At 59.5% G+C, this 17,221-nt stretch overlaps 8 protein-coding genes across 8 annotated transcripts; 6 read left to right on the top strand and 2 right to left on the bottom strand.

Moving 5' to 3' along the window:
• Window positions 1–236: 236 nt before the first annotated feature.
• C7974DRAFT_359674 (RNA-binding La domain-containing protein) lies at window positions 237–1,560 on the bottom strand (the record flags this gene model as incomplete). Its single annotated transcript, XM_046139670.1, has 2 exons — window positions 1,320–1,560; window positions 237–1,275 (listed from the first exon to the last, which is right to left on the bottom strand). The coding sequence occupies exons 1-2, from the start codon at window positions 1,550–1,552 to the stop codon at window positions 237–239; spliced, it is 1,272 nt and encodes a 423-aa protein (XP_045997483.1). The 5' UTR covers window positions 1,553–1,560.
• A 1-nt stretch (window position 1,561) lies between these two features.
• Window positions 1,562–3,080, top strand: C7974DRAFT_336418 (uncharacterized protein). The gene is made up of 2 exons (XM_046139191.1): window positions 1,562–1,739; window positions 1,791–3,080. The coding sequence occupies exons 1-2, from the start codon at window positions 1,701–1,703 to the stop codon at window positions 2,997–2,999; spliced, it is 1,248 nt and encodes a 415-aa protein (XP_045997482.1). The 5' UTR covers window positions 1,562–1,700; the 3' UTR covers window positions 3,000–3,080.
• A 395-nt stretch (window positions 3,081–3,475) lies between these two features.
• C7974DRAFT_191269 (uncharacterized protein) lies at window positions 3,476–5,604 on the bottom strand. The gene is made up of 3 exons (XM_046136606.1): window positions 5,390–5,604; window positions 5,264–5,343; window positions 3,476–5,213 (listed from the first exon to the last, which is right to left on the bottom strand). The coding sequence occupies exons 1-3, from the start codon at window positions 5,505–5,507 to the stop codon at window positions 3,540–3,542; spliced, it is 1,872 nt and encodes a 623-aa protein (XP_045997481.1). The 5' UTR covers window positions 5,508–5,604; the 3' UTR covers window positions 3,476–3,539.
• Window positions 5,605–6,245: 641 nt separating this feature from the next.
• C7974DRAFT_280333 (uncharacterized protein) lies at window positions 6,246–6,555 on the top strand (the record flags this gene model as incomplete). Its single annotated transcript, XM_046137584.1, has 2 exons — window positions 6,246–6,398; window positions 6,442–6,555. Coding segments are annotated over 2 exons (267 nt in total), but the record flags the coding sequence as incomplete, so codon positions are not given.
• A 647-nt stretch (window positions 6,556–7,202) lies between these two features.
• Window positions 7,203–8,211, top strand: C7974DRAFT_310563 (uncharacterized protein; the record flags this gene model as incomplete). Its single annotated transcript, XM_046138278.1, has 4 exons — window positions 7,203–7,269; window positions 7,318–7,474; window positions 7,524–7,792; window positions 7,835–8,211. 4 exons carry the CDS (start codon window positions 7,203–7,205, stop codon window positions 8,209–8,211), a joined length of 870 nt encoding a protein of 289 aa, XP_045997479.1.
• Window positions 8,212–9,218: 1,007 nt separating this feature from the next.
• Window positions 9,219–11,418, top strand: C7974DRAFT_395051 (major facilitator superfamily domain-containing protein). The gene is made up of 4 exons (XM_046141946.1): window positions 9,219–9,386; window positions 9,444–9,672; window positions 9,957–10,122; window positions 10,173–11,418. The coding sequence occupies exons 1-4, from the start codon at window positions 9,286–9,288 to the stop codon at window positions 11,195–11,197; spliced, it is 1,521 nt and encodes a 506-aa protein (XP_045997478.1). The 5' UTR covers window positions 9,219–9,285; the 3' UTR covers window positions 11,198–11,418.
• A 686-nt stretch (window positions 11,419–12,104) lies between these two features.
• C7974DRAFT_395049 (uncharacterized protein) lies at window positions 12,105–13,795 on the top strand. The gene is made up of 2 exons (XM_046141945.1): window positions 12,105–12,304; window positions 12,354–13,795. Exons 1-2 carry the CDS (start codon window positions 12,200–12,202, stop codon window positions 13,332–13,334), a joined length of 1,086 nt encoding a protein of 361 aa, XP_045997477.1. The 5' UTR covers window positions 12,105–12,199; the 3' UTR covers window positions 13,335–13,795.
• Window positions 13,796–13,929: 134 nt separating this feature from the next.
• Window positions 13,930–16,364, top strand: C7974DRAFT_191242 (diaminopropionate ammonia-lyase). Its single transcript, XM_046136605.1, has one exon. The coding sequence runs from the start codon at window positions 13,936–13,938 to the stop codon at window positions 16,192–16,194; it is 2,259 nt and encodes a 752-aa protein (XP_045997476.1). The 5' UTR covers window positions 13,930–13,935; the 3' UTR covers window positions 16,195–16,364.
• The last annotated feature ends 857 nt before the right edge of the window (window positions 16,365–17,221 follow it).

Below are 17,221 nucleotides of genomic sequence, written 5' to 3'. Positions count from 1 at the left end.
GTGAGGACTCCACGCAAACAAACCATCACGAAGTCTACGGATGCAGTACGAGACACGGCACATCAGACCGGAGAATAGGTGCGGGACACGTGTATTGCGGGCATCTTTGGGCATAGTATAGCCAGCCGCCAGCCGAACTTACAGCGACAGCGCCCCACGAGAACATAACTTTTCCAGCACAATACTTAACGAAACCAAACGCCGGGTATGCAAAAGCCACACGTGACCAGGGCCGCTCACGCGTCCTCCTTGATCTCCAGCTTGGCCTTCTTGTCGTCGCCGCCCGCGTCGTCGCCCGCCTTGCGCTTGTTGCTGGTGTCCTGCACGACGGGCACGCCGTGCGCGTCGCGCTCGATCTCCTTGGGCGCCTTGGCCTCGGCCTCGGGCTGGTCGGGCTTGCCGCTCTGGAAGCGGTCGCGGCGGTCTTTCCAGTCGCTGCCGTCGACGGAGCCGCTGCGGTCGCCGCGGCGGCCGTTGCGGTCGTCGCGGTCGCGGCCTCCTCGTCCACCACGGCCACCACGTCCACCGCGGCCGCCGCGTCCGCGCCCGCGGTTGTCGGAGCGGTTGTCGCGGCGGTCGCGGCGGTCGGAGTCGGTGCGCTCCCACTCGGGCTTGATGCCCTTCTCCTTGCACTTCATCTCGGAGTACTCGCGCTTGCCCATGGAGGACAGGGCGTTGTCGTTGAAGGTCGGCGCCGGGTCGAGGGCCAGGAACTGCTTCTGCGAGTCCTCCGAGTCGAACTCGACGAAGACGCTGCCCTTGAAGGTGCCGTCGGCCTCGCGGCGCTTGCGCACCATGACGGCGCCGAAGGGGCGGAAGAACTGCTCGAGGGCAATCTGGCCGGCCTCGGCGCCGGCGAAGCCCTTGACGTAGGCGCTGCGGCCGAGGTCGTTGGACGAGGCGCGCTGCAGGCGGAAGAACAGGTCGGCGGTGGTGGGCGGGCTGGTCTCGTCCTCGTCCTTGGCGGGCACGGCGATGGGCTCCTTGCGCTTGACGGCCTCGTTGCCGGGGCCGCTGTAGGCGCCGTCATCTACCACAACCAGGTCGCTGCTCTCGCGCAGGGCGGCGACGACGGCGCTGTAGGGCTGGAAGCGGCGCATGCGCTTGAACTCGGCGATGTGCTTGATGGCGACGGGGCGGTTCTTGGGGCCGTCGAGCTCGCGGAACAGGTGCTCGTCGGTGATCAGGTTGTGTGTGGAGAAGTAGAACTCGACCTGGTTGCGGATCTCGACGGGGTCGTCGGTCTCGGGCAGGTCCTCGAACTCGTTGGTGCGGCTGCGGGGGTTAGAAGGAGTAGCATGAGGGGGGACAGCACTGACGAGCGGTTCTTGAAGCCGCCGCGACCGCCGCGAGGGCCGCCGCGACCGCGTCCACGGCCACCCCGCCCGCCGCGGCCTCCAGCGCGGTCGCGGTCATCGCGGCGGTCGCTCTTGTCGGCGCCATTGAGGTTGAGGATCTCCTCGCCGTCATTCTGCGCGGCGGCGGCAGCAGGGGCGGCAGCTTCTGGCGCAGCGGGCGCGGGCGCAGCAGCGGTATCAACAGAGTCGGCCATGGTTGCGGTGGTGAGTGGGCGACGGGGCGGGCGCGTGCGTGAATTTCATTTTGCGGCGCGGCAGAATCTCACCGCCCGGACGTCCATACTTTCTGCGGACGTCCGTAGTAGCTGGGCTCGACGTCGCTCCATCACCCCCATCGCCGCCATGAGGAAGAAGCCCAGATTCCACTCGCTGAAGAAGCTGGTACGTATCAATTCACGGCTACGACACTGTTGTCGGTGCTAACAGCCCCAGAAAGTGCGCCAGGACATGTCGCGCTGGACGCTGTACAGCCTGTCGCAGCTGCGGCCGCCCAGCCACTTCGCACGCACATACTTCCAGCAGAAGTGGACGGCCAAGGCGGCCACACGTGCGTACCACGGCGAGCAGATCCGCGAGAAGAAGTGGGCGCGCATGTTCCAGCGCACCGCCCCCGCCGTCGTGCCCATGGACCACAAGTACCTGGCCGCCTTTGACGGCAGCGAGCAGGCCGCCGGCAGAGGCACCGGCGCCGACGCCACGGCCAAGCAGCGCGCGCCGCCCATGACCCCGTACATGCAGATGACCTTCTTCCCGCTGGAGCGCCGCCTCGACACGGCCGTGTTCCGCGCCCTCTTCGCCAGCAGCGTGCGCCAGGCCCGCCAGTTCTGCGTCCACGGCTTGGTCACCGTCAACGGCAAGAAGATGGTCTACCCCGGCTACATGCTCAACCCGGGCGACGTCTTCCAGGTCGACCCCGCGAGCGTCATGTTCGCCACCGGCGCCCCGAAGCAGCGCTCGTCCACCGCCCGCCGCGTCGCAAAGGAAAAGGGCGCCGCCCGCGCCGAGGCCCGCGACGCCGCCGGCCCAACCCGCCCTCCGCCGCCCGCCGCCGCCGTCCCCGCCGTCGCCGAGCCCTCCCCCGCCGACCTCAAGAAGCACCTGCAGACGCTGATGGCCGACGTGGAATCCGTGCTGAGCGAAGACGTCGGCGCAAAGGACAAGCAAAAGTTCCGCGCGCTGCGCCAGGCGATCCGCCGCGCCATCAGCCTGTGGCGGACAGCCAGCCCGGAGTCCCTCTCAACACTCGACACGCAGTTCGACTTCCTCAAGACCCAGCTCGCCGGCCGCCTGGCCCCGGCCGCATCTGCATCCCCCGCCGCCGCAGACGCGCCCGAACCCCTCTTCCCCGCCGCCGACCAAGCAAAATTGCGCGCCGCCTTCGACAAGCTCACGCTCGAAACCACGCACACCAGCGCCTGGAACGCGCGCAACGCGTCCGCGCCCTTTGCGACCCCCTGGCGCCCGCGCGACTACTTCAGCGCGTTCGCCTTCATCCCGCGCTACTTGGAAGTGAACCAGAATATCTGCGCTGCGGTGTATCTCCGGCACCCTGTCGCGCGGCCGGGGCTGGCTGAGGTGCCGACGCCGTTCCATGTCGAGACGGGGCAGTTGGCGTTTAACTGGTATTTGCGCAGGCGGTAGGTGAGTTAGGGGGGGTGTATGATAGAGTGACGATGTGGAGGGTAGATAGATGTAAAATACGAATGTGGGTACGCTTGCAGTGCGTTGGAGTCTCGTAAATGCAGTGGTGTTGAAGTCGGATGGACGCAGTTGTGGTTGGCGTCACGTGGTCACGGCTCGCATCACGTGATCACAACCGTATGTCTATACCTAGCATCTACGTGCTGCCAGACAACACCGATGCTATGCGTATGCATGTATGTGTGTGTATGTATGCATGTATATGCATGTATATAGTGTACTATACACGGGGCTCGATAACCCATTAAGCGGCGCAGTGCCCCAAGCGCCTGTCAAAAGGGCTCCGTACTCCAGACCAAGAAACCGCCATACGCCCGTCAAACGCCGAAATGGAAGGAAACGCTGGATGTGAATGGAAATGTGAATGAGAATGCGGGCCTTGACAATGCAGACGCCAAGGTCGCCAGGCCCAGCGACTGTACTGCGCGTCGAGTCCTGATTGTACTGTACGTCGAGCCTTGCTCATACTGTACGTCGCCTCTACGCCTCCCCCTCACTCTCGCTCTCCCCCTCGCTATCAACGGTGAACACACTAACCGGCCACCGCAGCGTCTCCGCGCTGGGCCGCGGACTCACGTCCACGACGCTGCTGTCGGGCGTCCAGCGCCCGGACTCGCTGGGAGCGTAGCGTGTGGTGGTGTCGTAGCTCGCGAACCCGTTTGCTACGTACGAGCCCGCTGTGTACGACCCCGCCGCACCACCCGCCGCCGCGACATACGGAGATGCCATAAACGACGACGCCAGCTCGGCCTCGTACGACGGCGGCTCGCTCGCGCGCGACCGGTAACTAGGCAGACTATCCGCGCGCGACGAGGGGCGCGACGGCGCCTCGGGGATACTGGTGGGCGGGTGCGTCGACGCCGCCGAGTTGCCACGCGTGCGCTGCTGCCGTTGTTGGCACGTACACCGCGCGTGCCCCACAGAACCAAGAGGAGGATTAGCCGTGCGCCCCTCCTCGGCGCGGATGATATCATGCACCACCCCATGCGCGACCCTTAGCTGCCGAATCTCCTCCTGCATCGCGTCCTCCAGCACGCCCTCCTGGTCCGCGATCAGCGCGCGCTTCTCCTCGTAGTCCGCGGTGCGCGCAGCGTCCCTGCGTGCGCCGGTGCCGCGCCACCAGGCGCGCCACGCGTGCCGCCGCGCTGCCCGCTTGTACGCGCGCGTGTTCTGTCGCTCTTCGTGGTCTGCGAGCCGCTCGGTGCGGGTCCGTAGGCTGGCGCATTTGTGCCGGATTAGGGCGGTTAGGCAGCCGCAGCAGAGTACGCCGAGGGCGATTTCGAGGGCGATGATGTAGGGCGGTTGGCGCTGCTGGGGGCGTGGGGGGAGGGTGGCTTCGTAGGGGCGGGGGGTGGGTTGGGCGGCCTCGACGGCCTCGGTTGAGCCGGTGGTTGGACCGACGTCGGTCCCGACGTCGGATGCGACGTTGATACTGCCGTAGCGCTGGGAGGCGAGGTGGGCGGAGGCGAAGACCTCGGGGCGGCCCATGGTGTCGGTTTCGGGGTCGGTGTGTAGCCGGAGGTACACCATGCGCCATGCGCCGTGGGCTTTGCCGGCGACGGTCTTGAGCACGCACGAGAGGCTGTCGCACTGCTTGAGGTCCGCGGTGAAGCACTTGGCCTCCTTGCGGATCTGCGAGTTGATGTGCTGCTTCTTGGTGGCGACTGCTTTCTGGATAGCCTCGAGCTCGGCTTGCAGCGCCCGCAGCTCGCGGATCTCGTCTTCAAGAGATGGTGCAGGGCCAGTGACGAGCCGCAGTTGCACCGGGGGGTCGCGCCAGACGTCGGTCAGCTCGGGTGTAAGATCAGGCACCGTCTCTAGCCTGAGAAGTGCAGGCGGTGATGTGTTTTGCCTGAACGAGATGGTAAAGCCAGCGGGTGTGTTGATGGGCACGCCGTCAATCGACTTGATGTTGACGGTCAGAATCTGGGCAGCCTCGTCCGCCGCCGCGCTGCCGTGAAGACAGGTCGAGTTCCACGCAAGGCCCAAGTCGCGCTGAGGCTGTTCATCCTGGAGGTCAAGGCTGGAGTACTGATACGAGCCCGAGCCAGAAGCGTGATCACCTTCCCATTCCTGAGGCAGCGGCACGCCGTTGATAGTGATGTTAGCAGAACCACACGCCGCGTCGTGCGAGTGGGCAGTAAAGTTCAAGACCTGAGGCCGTCAGCTTGCGTACTCAGGTGGGCGCCTGGAGCGGGCCTCACCAGGGACTCGTCATCCTGGTCCGTGTGCGCTTGGCCAAAAGGCACGCTGAAGGTTGCACGCGCGTAGTTTTGTTGGAAGTCTAGTAACTCAGCAACGCCGCAGAGGCGGTATAAAGTGGAGCGTACCCAGCTGCACTGGCTCGCTGTACGGGCGAGCGACGTCCCCACGGGCGGGTAGCGCTGCAGCGAGGACCGCGGGCACGCACGCCACGGCCGACAGCACCTTGGACCTGAAGGAGCGCATGATAAGAACAAACGAGCGAGAAGAGAAAGCTACGACGCAGCCGCGGACAACAGGGCGACGCTGGTGCTCGTGAACGGGAGCGTCCCAGTTCTTGAGGATCAGGCAGACGCGGCTATGCGGAGCTTTAAGAAACCCGTATCGATGTCAGCGCCGGTGCTCAGCCACAATTAAGTCGAGGTATGGTGCCGTGCGTGTCATGGGTCGAAACAGGGAGGATTTGGCCAGGACTGAACATGCGTTCTGCGCTCGAAAAGTGCAGCACTGGCACTGAGCACTGAGCGCTCACTGAAGCCATCTGGCAGCTTCTTCGACGCTTCTTCTCCACGCTTCCACCGGTTCAGGCGTCCCGTGCCATCATCGATCATCGATCATCACGGCGGACGAAATGCGCCTCGAACCTTAACGTGATGTGATTGCAAGAATGGTCTCGTGATGTAGAGCTTCTGCCCTCGCCTTACGGGGTAGTCTGCACTTAAGTGATCGACTGCGAGGTGTAGGGCTGAGTGCCAAGCCCACGCTCCACAACCTCGACAACACTGCGATTGACCTGCAAACACCACAGCCCTCCATTGGCGCGCGACTATAACTGCAGCCACTGCACCGCAGTACCTCACCTCCACACGACCCACGCGCCCACATTTCCAACATGGTCCGCCACGTTCTTCTCGCATGGCACCACGCCATACTGACGCAATGCAGCTCCCACTGGGCCTCCTCACGGCCGCGACGGGCCACCCGATGCTGGTCGAGCTCAAGAGCGGCGAGACGCTCAACGGGCTGCTGGTCAACTGCGACACATGGATGAACCTGACATTACGAGAGGTGGTGCAGACCAGCGCCGACGGCGACAAGTTCATGCGGCTGCCGGAGATCTACGTGCGCGGCAGCACAGTGAGTGCGCCGGTCCCTGCAAGCGCGGCGCTGACAGCCCCAGATCAAGTACCTGCGCGTGCCCGACGAGATCATCGAGGTCGTCAAGGAGCAGCAGCTCAAGGACCAGGCCCAGCGCGGCGGCCGCGGCGGCATGCATTCGAGAGGCGACCACCGCGGCGACCGGGGCGGCAGGGGCACGCGCGGACGCGGCCGTGGCCGTGGCAGGGGCGGCGGCGGCAACAGCAACGCCTGAGAGTGCGAGGATACCATGAGAATAGACGCCCAGCGGCGGAGAGCGAGCGGTGGCGCTCAGTGGACGGTCATGTGCTGCGCAGAGCCCAGTTGTCTGTGGTCGGCAAAGGCACTCCGAGCGATGTCACGCCGCTCCGAGCGAGCTGAATACGATTGATACCCTGGCGACGACTGGCTTCACGTGAAGGATGTAGTGATATCAGGTGCAGATGCCTATTCAGGCACAGGATTTGCAGACGATTGGGCAGTCAAGGCATTCACACTACCACAGCAAGTAGGTAGCGAACTGGCATGTCCCGTTTCAGGTGCGAATTTATTGTCTTGCCATCTCCGTCTCTCGACATGCAGTACAGGTGCAGCTGGGTTCCTGCATAGCTCCTCGGTCGGCATACACGCTAGAGCGGGGTAATACATCCGAACTTACTCGAGGGGTACTACAACAGCTCGACTCTCGAAGTATTTAAATCTGCTGTGCATCATACGTTACAGATTGAGCTGATCCGCAGACATCTCTACAGCATACAACCTGCGTCGTGGCATACGGCACGTGATACATTCACCACAACCAACATGACAAGCTTTACCATATCTGACAGCGATCTTGATCACATCAAGGATCAAGTGGTTGTCATCACTGGTGTGTTAATATTCAGTCACTGTTGCATGTTCGCGCTCACATCCATAGGTGCATCGTCCGGCATTGGCCTCGCAACGCTGCGCCGCATCATCAAGCACGGCGGCAAGGTCTATGCCGCTGATCTCAACCCGCTGCCCGAGCCGGAAGCGAACTCGGTGCCATTCTCAAAAGTCGACGTGACGGACTGGAAGCAGCAGCTCGAACTGTGAGCGTTACCTCATCGATCTCGTGTTTTGGACTCACCGGTGTTGTAGGTTCAGAGCAGCGCAGAAGGAGTACGGCAAGATCGACCATGTCTTCGCCAACGCCGGCATCGCGCCAACAATCTCACTGCTGGAGGAAGACGTGGATGCCAGCGGAGACCTACTCCCCCCAAATCTCCGAACCATCAACGTCAACCTCCTGGGCTGCCTGTACACCGTCAAGCTCGCCATCCACCACATTCGCCAAAACCCCACCGGCGGGAGCATCGTGATCACCGCGTCTGCGTCGAGCTTCACACGCTTCCCCGCCACAGACTACAGTAAGCACACCACTACCCTCAGCGCCCCCTGACACCCCGCAGCATCAGCAAAGCACGCCGTATTCGGGCTCATGCGTTCGCTGGCGCCACAGCTGCACCCGCTGCGCATCCGCGTCAACGCCATCGCGCCCTCGTGGACCGACACGGGCATCATGAGTCCCGAGATCATCGCCGCGGTGGGCCCGGACAGCTTCCAGGCCGCCGATGTGCCGGCGCGCTCCGTCGCCGTGCTCATGGCGGATGCCACGCGCCACGGCGAGCTGGTGTACAGTGAGCGCGGGCACTTTATGGATCTGGAGAATGGCAAGGACGGGTATCATGCTGTGACAGCCCGCATGCTGGGCGTCGAGAGGGAAGAGGACTTGGCTGAGTTGAAGGTGATGAGGGACCTGGCGGAGCTGGCTAAGGCTGGCAAGTAGGGCAGCAAGAAGGAGCGAGAAGGGGCAGTAAGTCGGGCAGCAAGAAGGGGTAGACAGAGGCTGTTCCGGATGGCACTGTGAGGGACCGGAACCGGAAGCCCTTTCCTGAGTTCCGTGAACCCATGGGGAGGGATGACTCCACTGGGGCCGAGACCCACCCGGGGCTGCGTGTCGAGTAGATACCGCTCGGCCAATCCCGCGCCGGGCTTTCACAATCACCCTGCACGTGCAGATCGCTTCCTTGTACCTTTATGCGCTCGTACAAACACACCGCAGACACACCGCGTCCTGGCTGTGACTTTTTCCATGACTCGGGCAGCGGTCAGACATTCTTACGCATCGCGGTGCCTGTTCTGTCACCGGCAGTGTGTTCATAAGTGATATTAATGAAACGATAGACGTATGCATACACACAGTTCACCTGGACGCGCGGCTGCTGCTTTAAATGCCAACTCATCAAGCGTCGAGGCAATTCCTCAATGCAATCACCTGGGATGAGTGTTTTGGAGATTACCAAGCACCACGATTGTGCAAGTGGAGAGTTAATCTGCGTGAAGCAGAGCACCCCGGCACATGTTGTACGAACCATGTCAACATCCGGCAACCCTTGCAGCCCGGGGCGCTCCGCACGTGAACAGCTCCCCCAGATCGAGCACCACAGCTCTCATCCGCGGCCAGCACGCGCCGAATCTGCCTCCCAGCTCGGCTCACGACTAATGGCGTAGCGGGGTAACAAGCAGCTGGGACTGCTGCAGCGCGAGCGCGGACGCGACGTCAATTACCGACGCACGCTTCCGGGCCCGTTCGCAGCAGCCGACACCTCGCCCACGCCCCAGACTATGGGGACCCCGCAACGCCGCACGCTGAGTGGCTCCTGGGCCCCTCGCCAGCCGTAGCCCATGCCCCTTCGCAGCTAGCCCGCGATAGCTCTCCACGACCTACCTCTCTTGGCGACCGCCAAGCTCCGCTACGTGTGTCTGGATCCGCGCGCGCGATAAACGTATAAAGAAAGCACGGCGCGCCCGTTTCGACCTGCCTCAGTCCAGGCGCTGATCGCTCGACTCCTTCATCACCATGGCCGACCTCAACGAGAAGAATACTGCCAGTCTGCACGAGGACCTCAAGAGCGACAACACCCACACCGTCGCCGGCCACGGCCACACCGCGACCGACATGTACGCCTGCCGCTTTGCTGCAATCTCAGCCGTGGGAAACTGACCCGTGATCCATAGCTACGGCAACCCGCTGCTCACATTCGACCCCAAGGCCGAGGCGCGGCTGCGCTGGAAGATCGACCTGTACATCATCCCGACGGTCGCGCTGCTGTACTTGTTCTGCTTCATTGATCGCGCGAATATCGGCAATGCGCGGCTGGCAGGTCTGGAAAAGGATCTCGGGCTGAAGAACTATGATTACAACCAGGTGTTGTCGATCTTCTACATCAGCTATATTATCTTCGAGGTAAGATTCCCCATCGGTGGGTGGAGAGGTGTGGGGCGGCTTGTGGAGATGCGGAGGTCCACGTGGGTCGGTCACGTTGGTGTCGCGTGGATCGGTCACGTGGGTGGACGTCTCGTGGCTACGAATTCACGTCGACTGCACCGAGACCTCTTTGATCTCAATTGTCATCGGTTGTTTCATTCTGTTCTGCACGACTGCGACTGCACGTCGATGTCACAAATCTCTATCTGATCTCAACCGTCGTCAGATGTTCCATTTTGGTCCGCACGACTAACGCCACGCAGATTCCGAGTAACATCTGCTGCAAGTGGATGGGCCCGGGATGGTTCATCCCCCTTATCTCGCTATGCTTCGGCATTGCGTCTATCGGGACTGCGTTCGTAACGAACATCCACAGCATCTGCGGAGTGCGATTTGTTCTTGGCATCTTCGAGGCTGGCATGCTGCCGGGTATGTTTACTCCAACCACTTTCAAAGCTTAGACTGACAGTAAACCCAAGGAATCGCTTATTACATGTCTAGATGGTATAGACGGTCTGAATTGGCGTTCCGTCTTTCGCTTTACATCGTCATGGCACCGCTCGCGGGCGCATTCGGTGGTTTGCTCGCATCCGCCATCTTGACCCTGGACTCGTTCGGCTCCCTGACCCGCTGGAGGATGATCTTCGCAATCGAGGGCATCGTAACCTGCCTCCTCGCGCTCATCTCCTTCTTCACCCTCACCGACCGCCCCGAGACCGCCAAGTGGCTGACCCAGGAGGAAAAGGACCTCGCCATCGCCCGCGTCAAGTCCGAGCGCGTCGGCCAGAACGAAGTCCTCGACAAACTCGACCGCAAGAAGACCTTCCGCGGCATCTTCAACCCCGTCGTGCTCGCCACCTCCTTCATCTTCCTGCTCGACAACATCACCGTGCAGGGCCTGGCCTTCTTCGCGCCCACCATCGTGCGCACAATCTACCCGCGCCACACCGTCGTGCAGCAGCAACTGCGCACCGTGCCGCCCTACATCGTCGGCGCCTTCTTCACCGTGCTGTTCCCCTTCCTCAGCTGGCGCTTCGACCGCCGCACCATCTTCATGGTCGCCGGCGCCCCGCTCATGATGGTCGGCTACATCATGTTCCTGGCCAGCGGCGAGGCGCAGGTGCGCTACGGCGCCACCTTCATCATCGCGTCCGGCGCGTTCTCGTTCGGCGCGCTGTGCAACGCGCAGGGCTCCGCTAACGTCGTCACCGACACCGCGCGCGCGTCCGCCATCGGCACGATTGTCATGTTCGGCAACATCGGCGGCTTGATCAGCACCTGGAGCTTCCTGCCCACCGACGCGCCCAACTATCGCATCGGCAACGGCCTGAATCTGGCTACCAGCAGCACGATTCTTATCCTCGGTATCGTGCTGTTGCTGTGGATGAAGCGCAGCAACAGCAATCGCGAGCAGGTCGATGTGGACGCGGAGCTGGCGGGCAAGTCGGCAGGCGAGATTGAGGACTTGGACTGGCGGCATCCGTCGTTCCGGTGGAGGCCTTGAGTGGGCTGGCACGGGAGAGGGTCTGAAGGGAAAAGTGTATGTGAGACGTTTTTCGAGTAATGTTAGCGTTGTGTGGACGAAGAATGGATACGAGTTATGATATCAAACACCTTCTCACGTTGCAGAATCAACGGCGATCTGAGAAAATGAGCCAAGTACACCACACGCCAGTAACGTAGGGAAAACACTCAAAAACTCTATATAGTACTTTTTAACCTACAATATAGGTCACTCTTAACTCGATTCTAGCTTTGGGTATTATGACAGCTACGAGTTAAGTATTCTGTAAAGTTGGTAAGCTCAGCCTCTTATCCGCCGTTCTTTCTGAAACTTGAGAGACACCATTGCGTTCTACTCTTGGTGTCTTTCCTGTGGTGCCTTGCTCGGCTGCCCGTCAGCGCAACTCAGGCGCTGTATGTGTTGTAGCGAACATGGACTTGTGTCCAAAACATGCAGGAGCCTCAAAGAAACCTGACTGTCTGCGCGGTGCCACGATATACATACAAGAGCTGCAGGCTTGAGATGCAGTTGTCGCTAAATGGTACCTATCAGCAAAGTGGAACTTCGCGAGAAGACAGTAGGAAATACTGTTTTGCTTAAAATATAGGTCACACTTAACTAGACTCTGGCTTAAGATGATGTAACAGCTTCAAACTCTGTACTGAATTACTGAGCTTGAAGGTCCCTTACCTACCGTTGTTCCTGAAAAGTGGGTTGGAGCCAGGGGCGCATTATTACTTGTCATTCATTGGCTGACACAGACTACAATGATTACAGATTAGACATCCCTGTCACCTCGCCTCGCTTAAGTTCCCCGCGTGCGGACCCACCGCGGCGGGAACGAACCGAGGTCTGAACCGGATGCCGTCATCTCGGCACGAGTAATCGTGTCGGCTGCTTATCTGTGCATGGATCTTGCAACGACACACGTACTCAGTCGAGCGCCTTCAAAACAGCTCTCCGCCCTTCATTGACCACCTACTCCCACCCCAAACCGCAGCAATGCCGTCCGCAATCGCCATCAGGAAAATCGACGGCAAGCCCGGCAAAGTCTACTACCCGCTCGAGAAAATCAGCATCCCCACACCGGCCCCCAAGGACAATGAAGTACGCCCCTTCCCTCTTACTTCCCCCCATCTCACTAACCCCCACCTAGGCCGTCATAACCCTCTCCGCCGCCGCCCTCAACCACCGCGACCTCTTCATCCGCCAACACCTCTACCCCGGCACCACCTTCGGCGTCCCCCTCCTCGCCGACGGCACCGGCACCGTGACCTCCACCGGCAACTCCCCCAGCGCCCGCGCCTGGCTGCACAAGCGCGTAATTCTGAACCCGGGGACGGGCTGGGACTCGTCGCCGACGGGCCCCGAGGCGCCGAGCGGCTACGCGATTCTAGGCGGCACGAAAGCGAACCCCGCCGGCACGCTCGCCGACGCCATCACCCTGAACGCGGGGGAACTTGAGGAATGCCCAGAGCACCTGTCCGACGCCGAGGCCGCCGCGCTGCCGCTCACAGGCCTGACGGCGTGGCGCGCGCTGCGCGTCAAGTGCGGCCCGGAGGCGCAGCGCGGGCGGAACATCCTGATCACGGGGATCGGCGGCGGGGTGGCGCTGATGGCGCTGCTGTTCGCGGTGGCCGAGGGGTGCAATGTATGGGTGACGTCGGGCGATGCGGAGAAGATCGCGAAGGCGGTGCGGTTGGGGGCGCGCGGCGGCGTGAGCTACCGCGAGGACGGGTGGGAGAAGAAACTGCAAGCCTTGTTGCCTGCGGAGCGGAAATATCTCGATGCGATTGTGGACGGGGCTGGGGGCGATGTTGTGGCCAAGGGGAGCCGGTTGTTGAAGGCCGGCGGGATCATTTCCATTTACGGTATGACGATCTCGCCGAAGATGGATTTCTTGATGAGCGCGGTGCTGCGCAATATCGAGGTGCGTGGGTCGACGATGGGGTCGCGCAAGGAGTTTGCGGACATGGTTGCGTTCGTGCGCGAGAAGAAGCTGAAGCCGGTTGTGAGCCGGACTGTGCACGGGCTGGATATCGAGCAGATCGATACGCTGTTCGATGACATGAAAAACGCGAGCCAGTTTGGAAAGCTGGTGGTGACACTAGGAGACAAGAAGGCAAGTAAACTGTAAGCGGATTCTGCAATATGTTAATCCCAAGGCAAGGAACAGGGCGTCACAGATCATGAATAGGCGTATCCGTGTTTGTATACTCTGATAAGCAAGTCTGACATTATCGAATGGATCATATAACTGAGTTGTAGCTCACAAGTGCAATGCAGCATGTCCATCAGCCTGCGGTTCCATTCGAGTGCCTTGAGGTTGATCTCCTCCATATTGACAGTGCGAATCTGTCATCCCAGCGTGGTAGAGAAGCTTCTTGGGAAACCTCTGGCCGCGAGACGGAATGTCGCGGCGGAGAAGGACTGCTTTGCTCTGCTCATGTTTGAGAGAAGCACCACGGTTCCCGCGAAATCTGGGCCGGAGGATAAGACAGAGCCAATGAATTGATTAAGTGGATGTAATTTACGTCAACGGGGACAACAAAAAACTGCCGACCTTCCACCTAATATCCATTTTGCGCACTGTTGCATCTACAACTTTACGTACGGCTTGTGGTCGGCGTGCAGTTCTCCGACGGGGAGCTAGAAACATTCGGACCTGGACCCTTGTGACGCCCAACCTTAAAAGGCTAATAGTACTCCCGTGCTTCAAGCATCACGCGAAAACCAACATGGCGCAATCTCGCAGACCTATTTATTTCAACGACAAGTCCGGCAATATCGACGTAGATGCCGATCTCTCAAATGTGCGACAATTCCACCAACAACTGCCAAAGTACGCACGAACCCCTCTCATTCCCCTCAACGACGTCGCGAAGAAGCTTGGAGTCAAGCATGTCTTCGTCAAGGATGAGAGCAACCGCCTAGGTCTTCCTGCTTTTAAGATCCTTGGTGCGTCGTGGGGCTCCTGTCGCGCAATCATAGCAAGGACTGGGATCCCTATAGACTCGCCGCTTGAGGAAATTGCACAAGCTGCGCAACAGGAAGGCATTGTGCTATTTACTGCCAGCGCAGGCAATCATGGGCGAGCACTTGCTACAATGGCGAGGATATTAGGTGTTCAAGCTCAAGTCTACGTGCCCCGCACTGTTAATGACGAGGCCATCCGTCTCATCTCCTCAGAAGGCGCAAGAGTTACCATCTCAACAAAAGACTATGATGGCGCAATGAGCGAAGCCTGGGATGAGGCAAGCAAGACCGAAAATGGATTGTTCGTGCAGGACGCTGCTTTTCCAGGATATGATGACGTACCAAAGTGGATCGTTGAAGGTTACTCGACCTTGCTATCTGAAACAGAGGAGCAACTGCGAGAGCAAGATCTTGTGGCCAGTCTTGTGGTCACACCTATTGGTGTAGGCTCGTTGGCGCATGCTGTTGTTCGCCACTGCAAGTCTAATGGTCGTAATTGTGCAGTCATGTCAGTTGAACCTGATACAGCTGCCTGCTTATATCAGAGCTTGTCAGCTGGCAAGCCAACGCCAGTATCCACAACAAGAACCATAATGGAAGGCATGAACTGCGGAACACTTTCGTCAACAGTGTTCCAAGATTTACAGCGGGGCGTAGACGTCAGTGCAACAATCTCCGACTATGAGTCACACCAGGCTATTCAGTATCTGTCGAGCAACTCTGTCAACAGTGGCCCTTGTGGCGGTGCGGCACTTGCTGCGTTGTGGCGGCTTGCAGAGTCTACATATCGGCCTAAGTTGCTCACGGACGATTCCGTAGTCGTCATCCTGAGCACTGAGGGACCTCGCGAGTATGACGTACCTTTGGACGTCTCCAGTGACGATCCGGTCGAGCTCACACAGATATTGACCAGGATCAACTCGTCTAATCCTGATCTATCCGAGGCTGCTGGAGCTGGCGAAAATGCAATCGCGAACCACATTAATGCATGGCTGCAGCATCGCGGCATGGAGTCGCACTGGATCGAAGCTCAGCCTGGGCGCCCGTCCGTTGTCGGTGTTCTGCGTGGATCTGGTTCTGGGAAGAGCTTGATGATCAATGGCCACATCGACACAGTTAGCCTGTCGACATATACGTCCGGTGACCCACTGAGCGGAGAGTTGAGAGATGGTCGCATCTACGGTCGCGGATGTCTAGATATGAAAGCTGGAGTAGCTGCGGCAATGGCAGCTATCGCAAGAGTCGCAAGCTCCGGCTCACGTCCAAGCGGCGATGTCATTTTGGCGGCTGTGTCAGACGAGGAGAACGTCTCAAAGGGCACTGAGGCTGTGCTGGCCGCCGGGTGGAAGGCCGATGCAGCACTTGTTACAGAGCCTACGTCTCAATCTATCGTGACGAGCCACAAGGGCTTCGTCTGGTTTGAGATCGATGTGCTTGGTGTGGCAGCGCACGGTTCTCTCCCCGAAGAGGGCGTGGATGCGATACTTCTTGCTGGCTATTTGCAGACCGCATTGCTTGACTACGCCAAGACCATGCCCTCGGACCCTCGATTAGGACAAGCGTCCTTACACGGTGGTCGAGTGGTGGGAGGCGAAGAGCCGTCCAGCTATCCTGCAATTTGCACGCTCACAATTGAGTTCCGCACAGTCCCCACCCAGTCGCCCGAGTCCCTCGCCGCTGACCTCGACGACCTGCTGAAGAGCATAGCAAGCAAGATCCCTCAATTCAGTTATAATACTCCTCGCATCACCTTCTCGCGCCCTCCCTCCGGATTAGCGGACGAAAACGAATTCGTACAGACTTTCATCTCATCTGTCTCGAAGACACTCGGTGATGCTCCGGTACCTGCTGGGAGAGCTTTCTGGTGCGATGCTGGTTTGCTGAATGAGGCTGGTATCCCATCAATCGTTTATGGGCCTAAGGGAGAGGGTCTACACGCTAGGGAAGAGTGGGTGAGCGCTTCAAGTATCCACGATGTGACGAACGTGCTTGAGACGATCATTCGAGACTTCTGCCAATAGATTCCAATTGCAGTGATAGAATTCGGATACGTTGGATAAGAATGCAAAGGAAATTGTCACCAGGCGATGAGGTTTCACAAATTCAAAGTCGTTCTAGGCTTAATGCCATGCAGCTTCTGCGACAGCTCCCGGTTCTACATCTAGTATTCACTGTGCCGGGTCCACCTCACTGAAGTTGTGGAAGGACGTCTGCAACGCCGGAAAGTGGGTCTTTCGCCCGAAGGAGGGACGTCAATGCAAGGCTGTGGCTTAGCAACCCTTGAATCAACCTCAGAACCCCGGACCATGATCTGGGGTATACTCTTACGCGCACGATTTATAAGCTGGGAGGTGCTATCGACTTTTTTCGCTTATATTGCTCAGATGGTCCTCATAGTCTACCAACACCGCTGGTGGCCGAAAAAATCCAGAGTTGATCACCTCACTTTATGACCCACGCGTTAATGGCCGTAGATACCGGCTTGGAGCTTGTGTGCTTTTTTCTCGCAGTTTTTCTGAGCAATCTATGTGTGGACATTGTCTCCATGCGCGCCGGGATGCGAACAAGAGGAAGTTTCCACGAACGCGATCAGATTACAACAAACCGATAAGATAAGATTGAGATCATCAAACGGATGATCAGATACACCGGAAAAACGTGTTTAAGGTACCTGTTAGGGGGGGGGGGGTTAATTGAGCAATATATCTCACTGTTCGAACGAATCAGAACATGGTCAGTATGAAGGAACTAAGCAGAATCGAATCAGCCAATTAGAGGAAAGAGGTAGACTAACCTATAAGGGTACTGGCGTAGAAGGGATCAGGTTAAGTAGAAGCCACTATCGTTTCGAGAAGTCACACCCAAGCAGGAAATAGCGTTACCCTGAAAGGGTTTGAATGGAGCTCCAAACGCGTCCAGGACTGGTTCGGTGACCGACAGTCAGATGACGGTGTGGAACTGACAGATGCGGGGGGGAATGCGCATCCGAGTGGACGTCGTGAGGTCAGTAACGAGCAGCTCACTATAACGAAGACTGTGGCGTGGAGA

The sequence above is a fragment of the Boeremia exigua genome (assembly GCF_020726555.1).
Source record: "Boeremia exigua strain MPI-SDFR-AT-0100 chromosome Unknown C7974scaffold_6, whole genome shotgun sequence".
NCBI lineage: Eukaryota > Fungi > Ascomycota > Dothideomycetes > Pleosporales > Didymellaceae > Boeremia > Boeremia exigua.
The sequence above is the reverse complement of the archived record's forward strand: the minus strand, read 5'-3'. Positions and strand labels throughout refer to the sequence as shown.

Bases quoted from the DNA above. Each gene is read 5' to 3' on its own strand.
- C7974DRAFT_336418 (XM_046139191.1), top strand. From the start codon at position 1,701: ATGAGGAAGAAGCCCAGATTCCACTCGCTGAAGAAGCTG. The intron at 1,740-1,790 runs GTACGTATCAAT...TAACAGCCCCAG, and splicing joins TCCACTCGCTGAAGAAGCTG to AAAGTGCGCCAGGACATGTC.
- C7974DRAFT_191269 (XM_046136606.1), bottom strand. From the start codon at position 5,507: ATGCGCTCCTTCAGGTCCAAGGTGCTGTCGGCCGTGGCGTGCGTGCCC. The intron at 5,344-5,389 runs GTACGCTCCACT...CTGAGTTACTAG, and splicing joins CAGCGAGCCAGTGCAGCTGG to ACTTCCAACAAAACTACGCG. The intron at 5,214-5,263 runs GTGAGGCCCGCT...TGACGGCCTCAG, and splicing joins ACCAGGATGACGAGTCCCTG to GTCTTGAACTTTACTGCCCA.
- C7974DRAFT_395051 (XM_046141946.1), top strand. From the start codon at position 9,286: ATGGCCGACCTCAACGAGAAGAATACTGCCAGTCTGCACGAGGACCTC. The intron at 9,387-9,443 runs GTACGCCTGCCG...CGTGATCCATAG, and splicing joins GGCCACACCGCGACCGACAT to CTACGGCAACCCGCTGCTCA. The intron at 9,673-9,956 runs GTAAGATTCCCC...AACGCCACGCAG, and splicing joins TCAGCTATATTATCTTCGAG to ATTCCGAGTAACATCTGCTG.
- C7974DRAFT_395049 (XM_046141945.1), top strand. From the start codon at position 12,200: ATGCCGTCCGCAATCGCCATCAGGAAAATCGACGGCAAGCCCGGCAAA. The intron at 12,305-12,353 runs GTACGCCCCTTC...ACCCCCACCTAG, and splicing joins CGGCCCCCAAGGACAATGAA to GCCGTCATAACCCTCTCCGC.
- C7974DRAFT_191242 (XM_046136605.1), top strand. From the start codon at position 13,936: ATGGCGCAATCTCGCAGACCTATTTATTTCAACGACAAGTCCGGCAAT.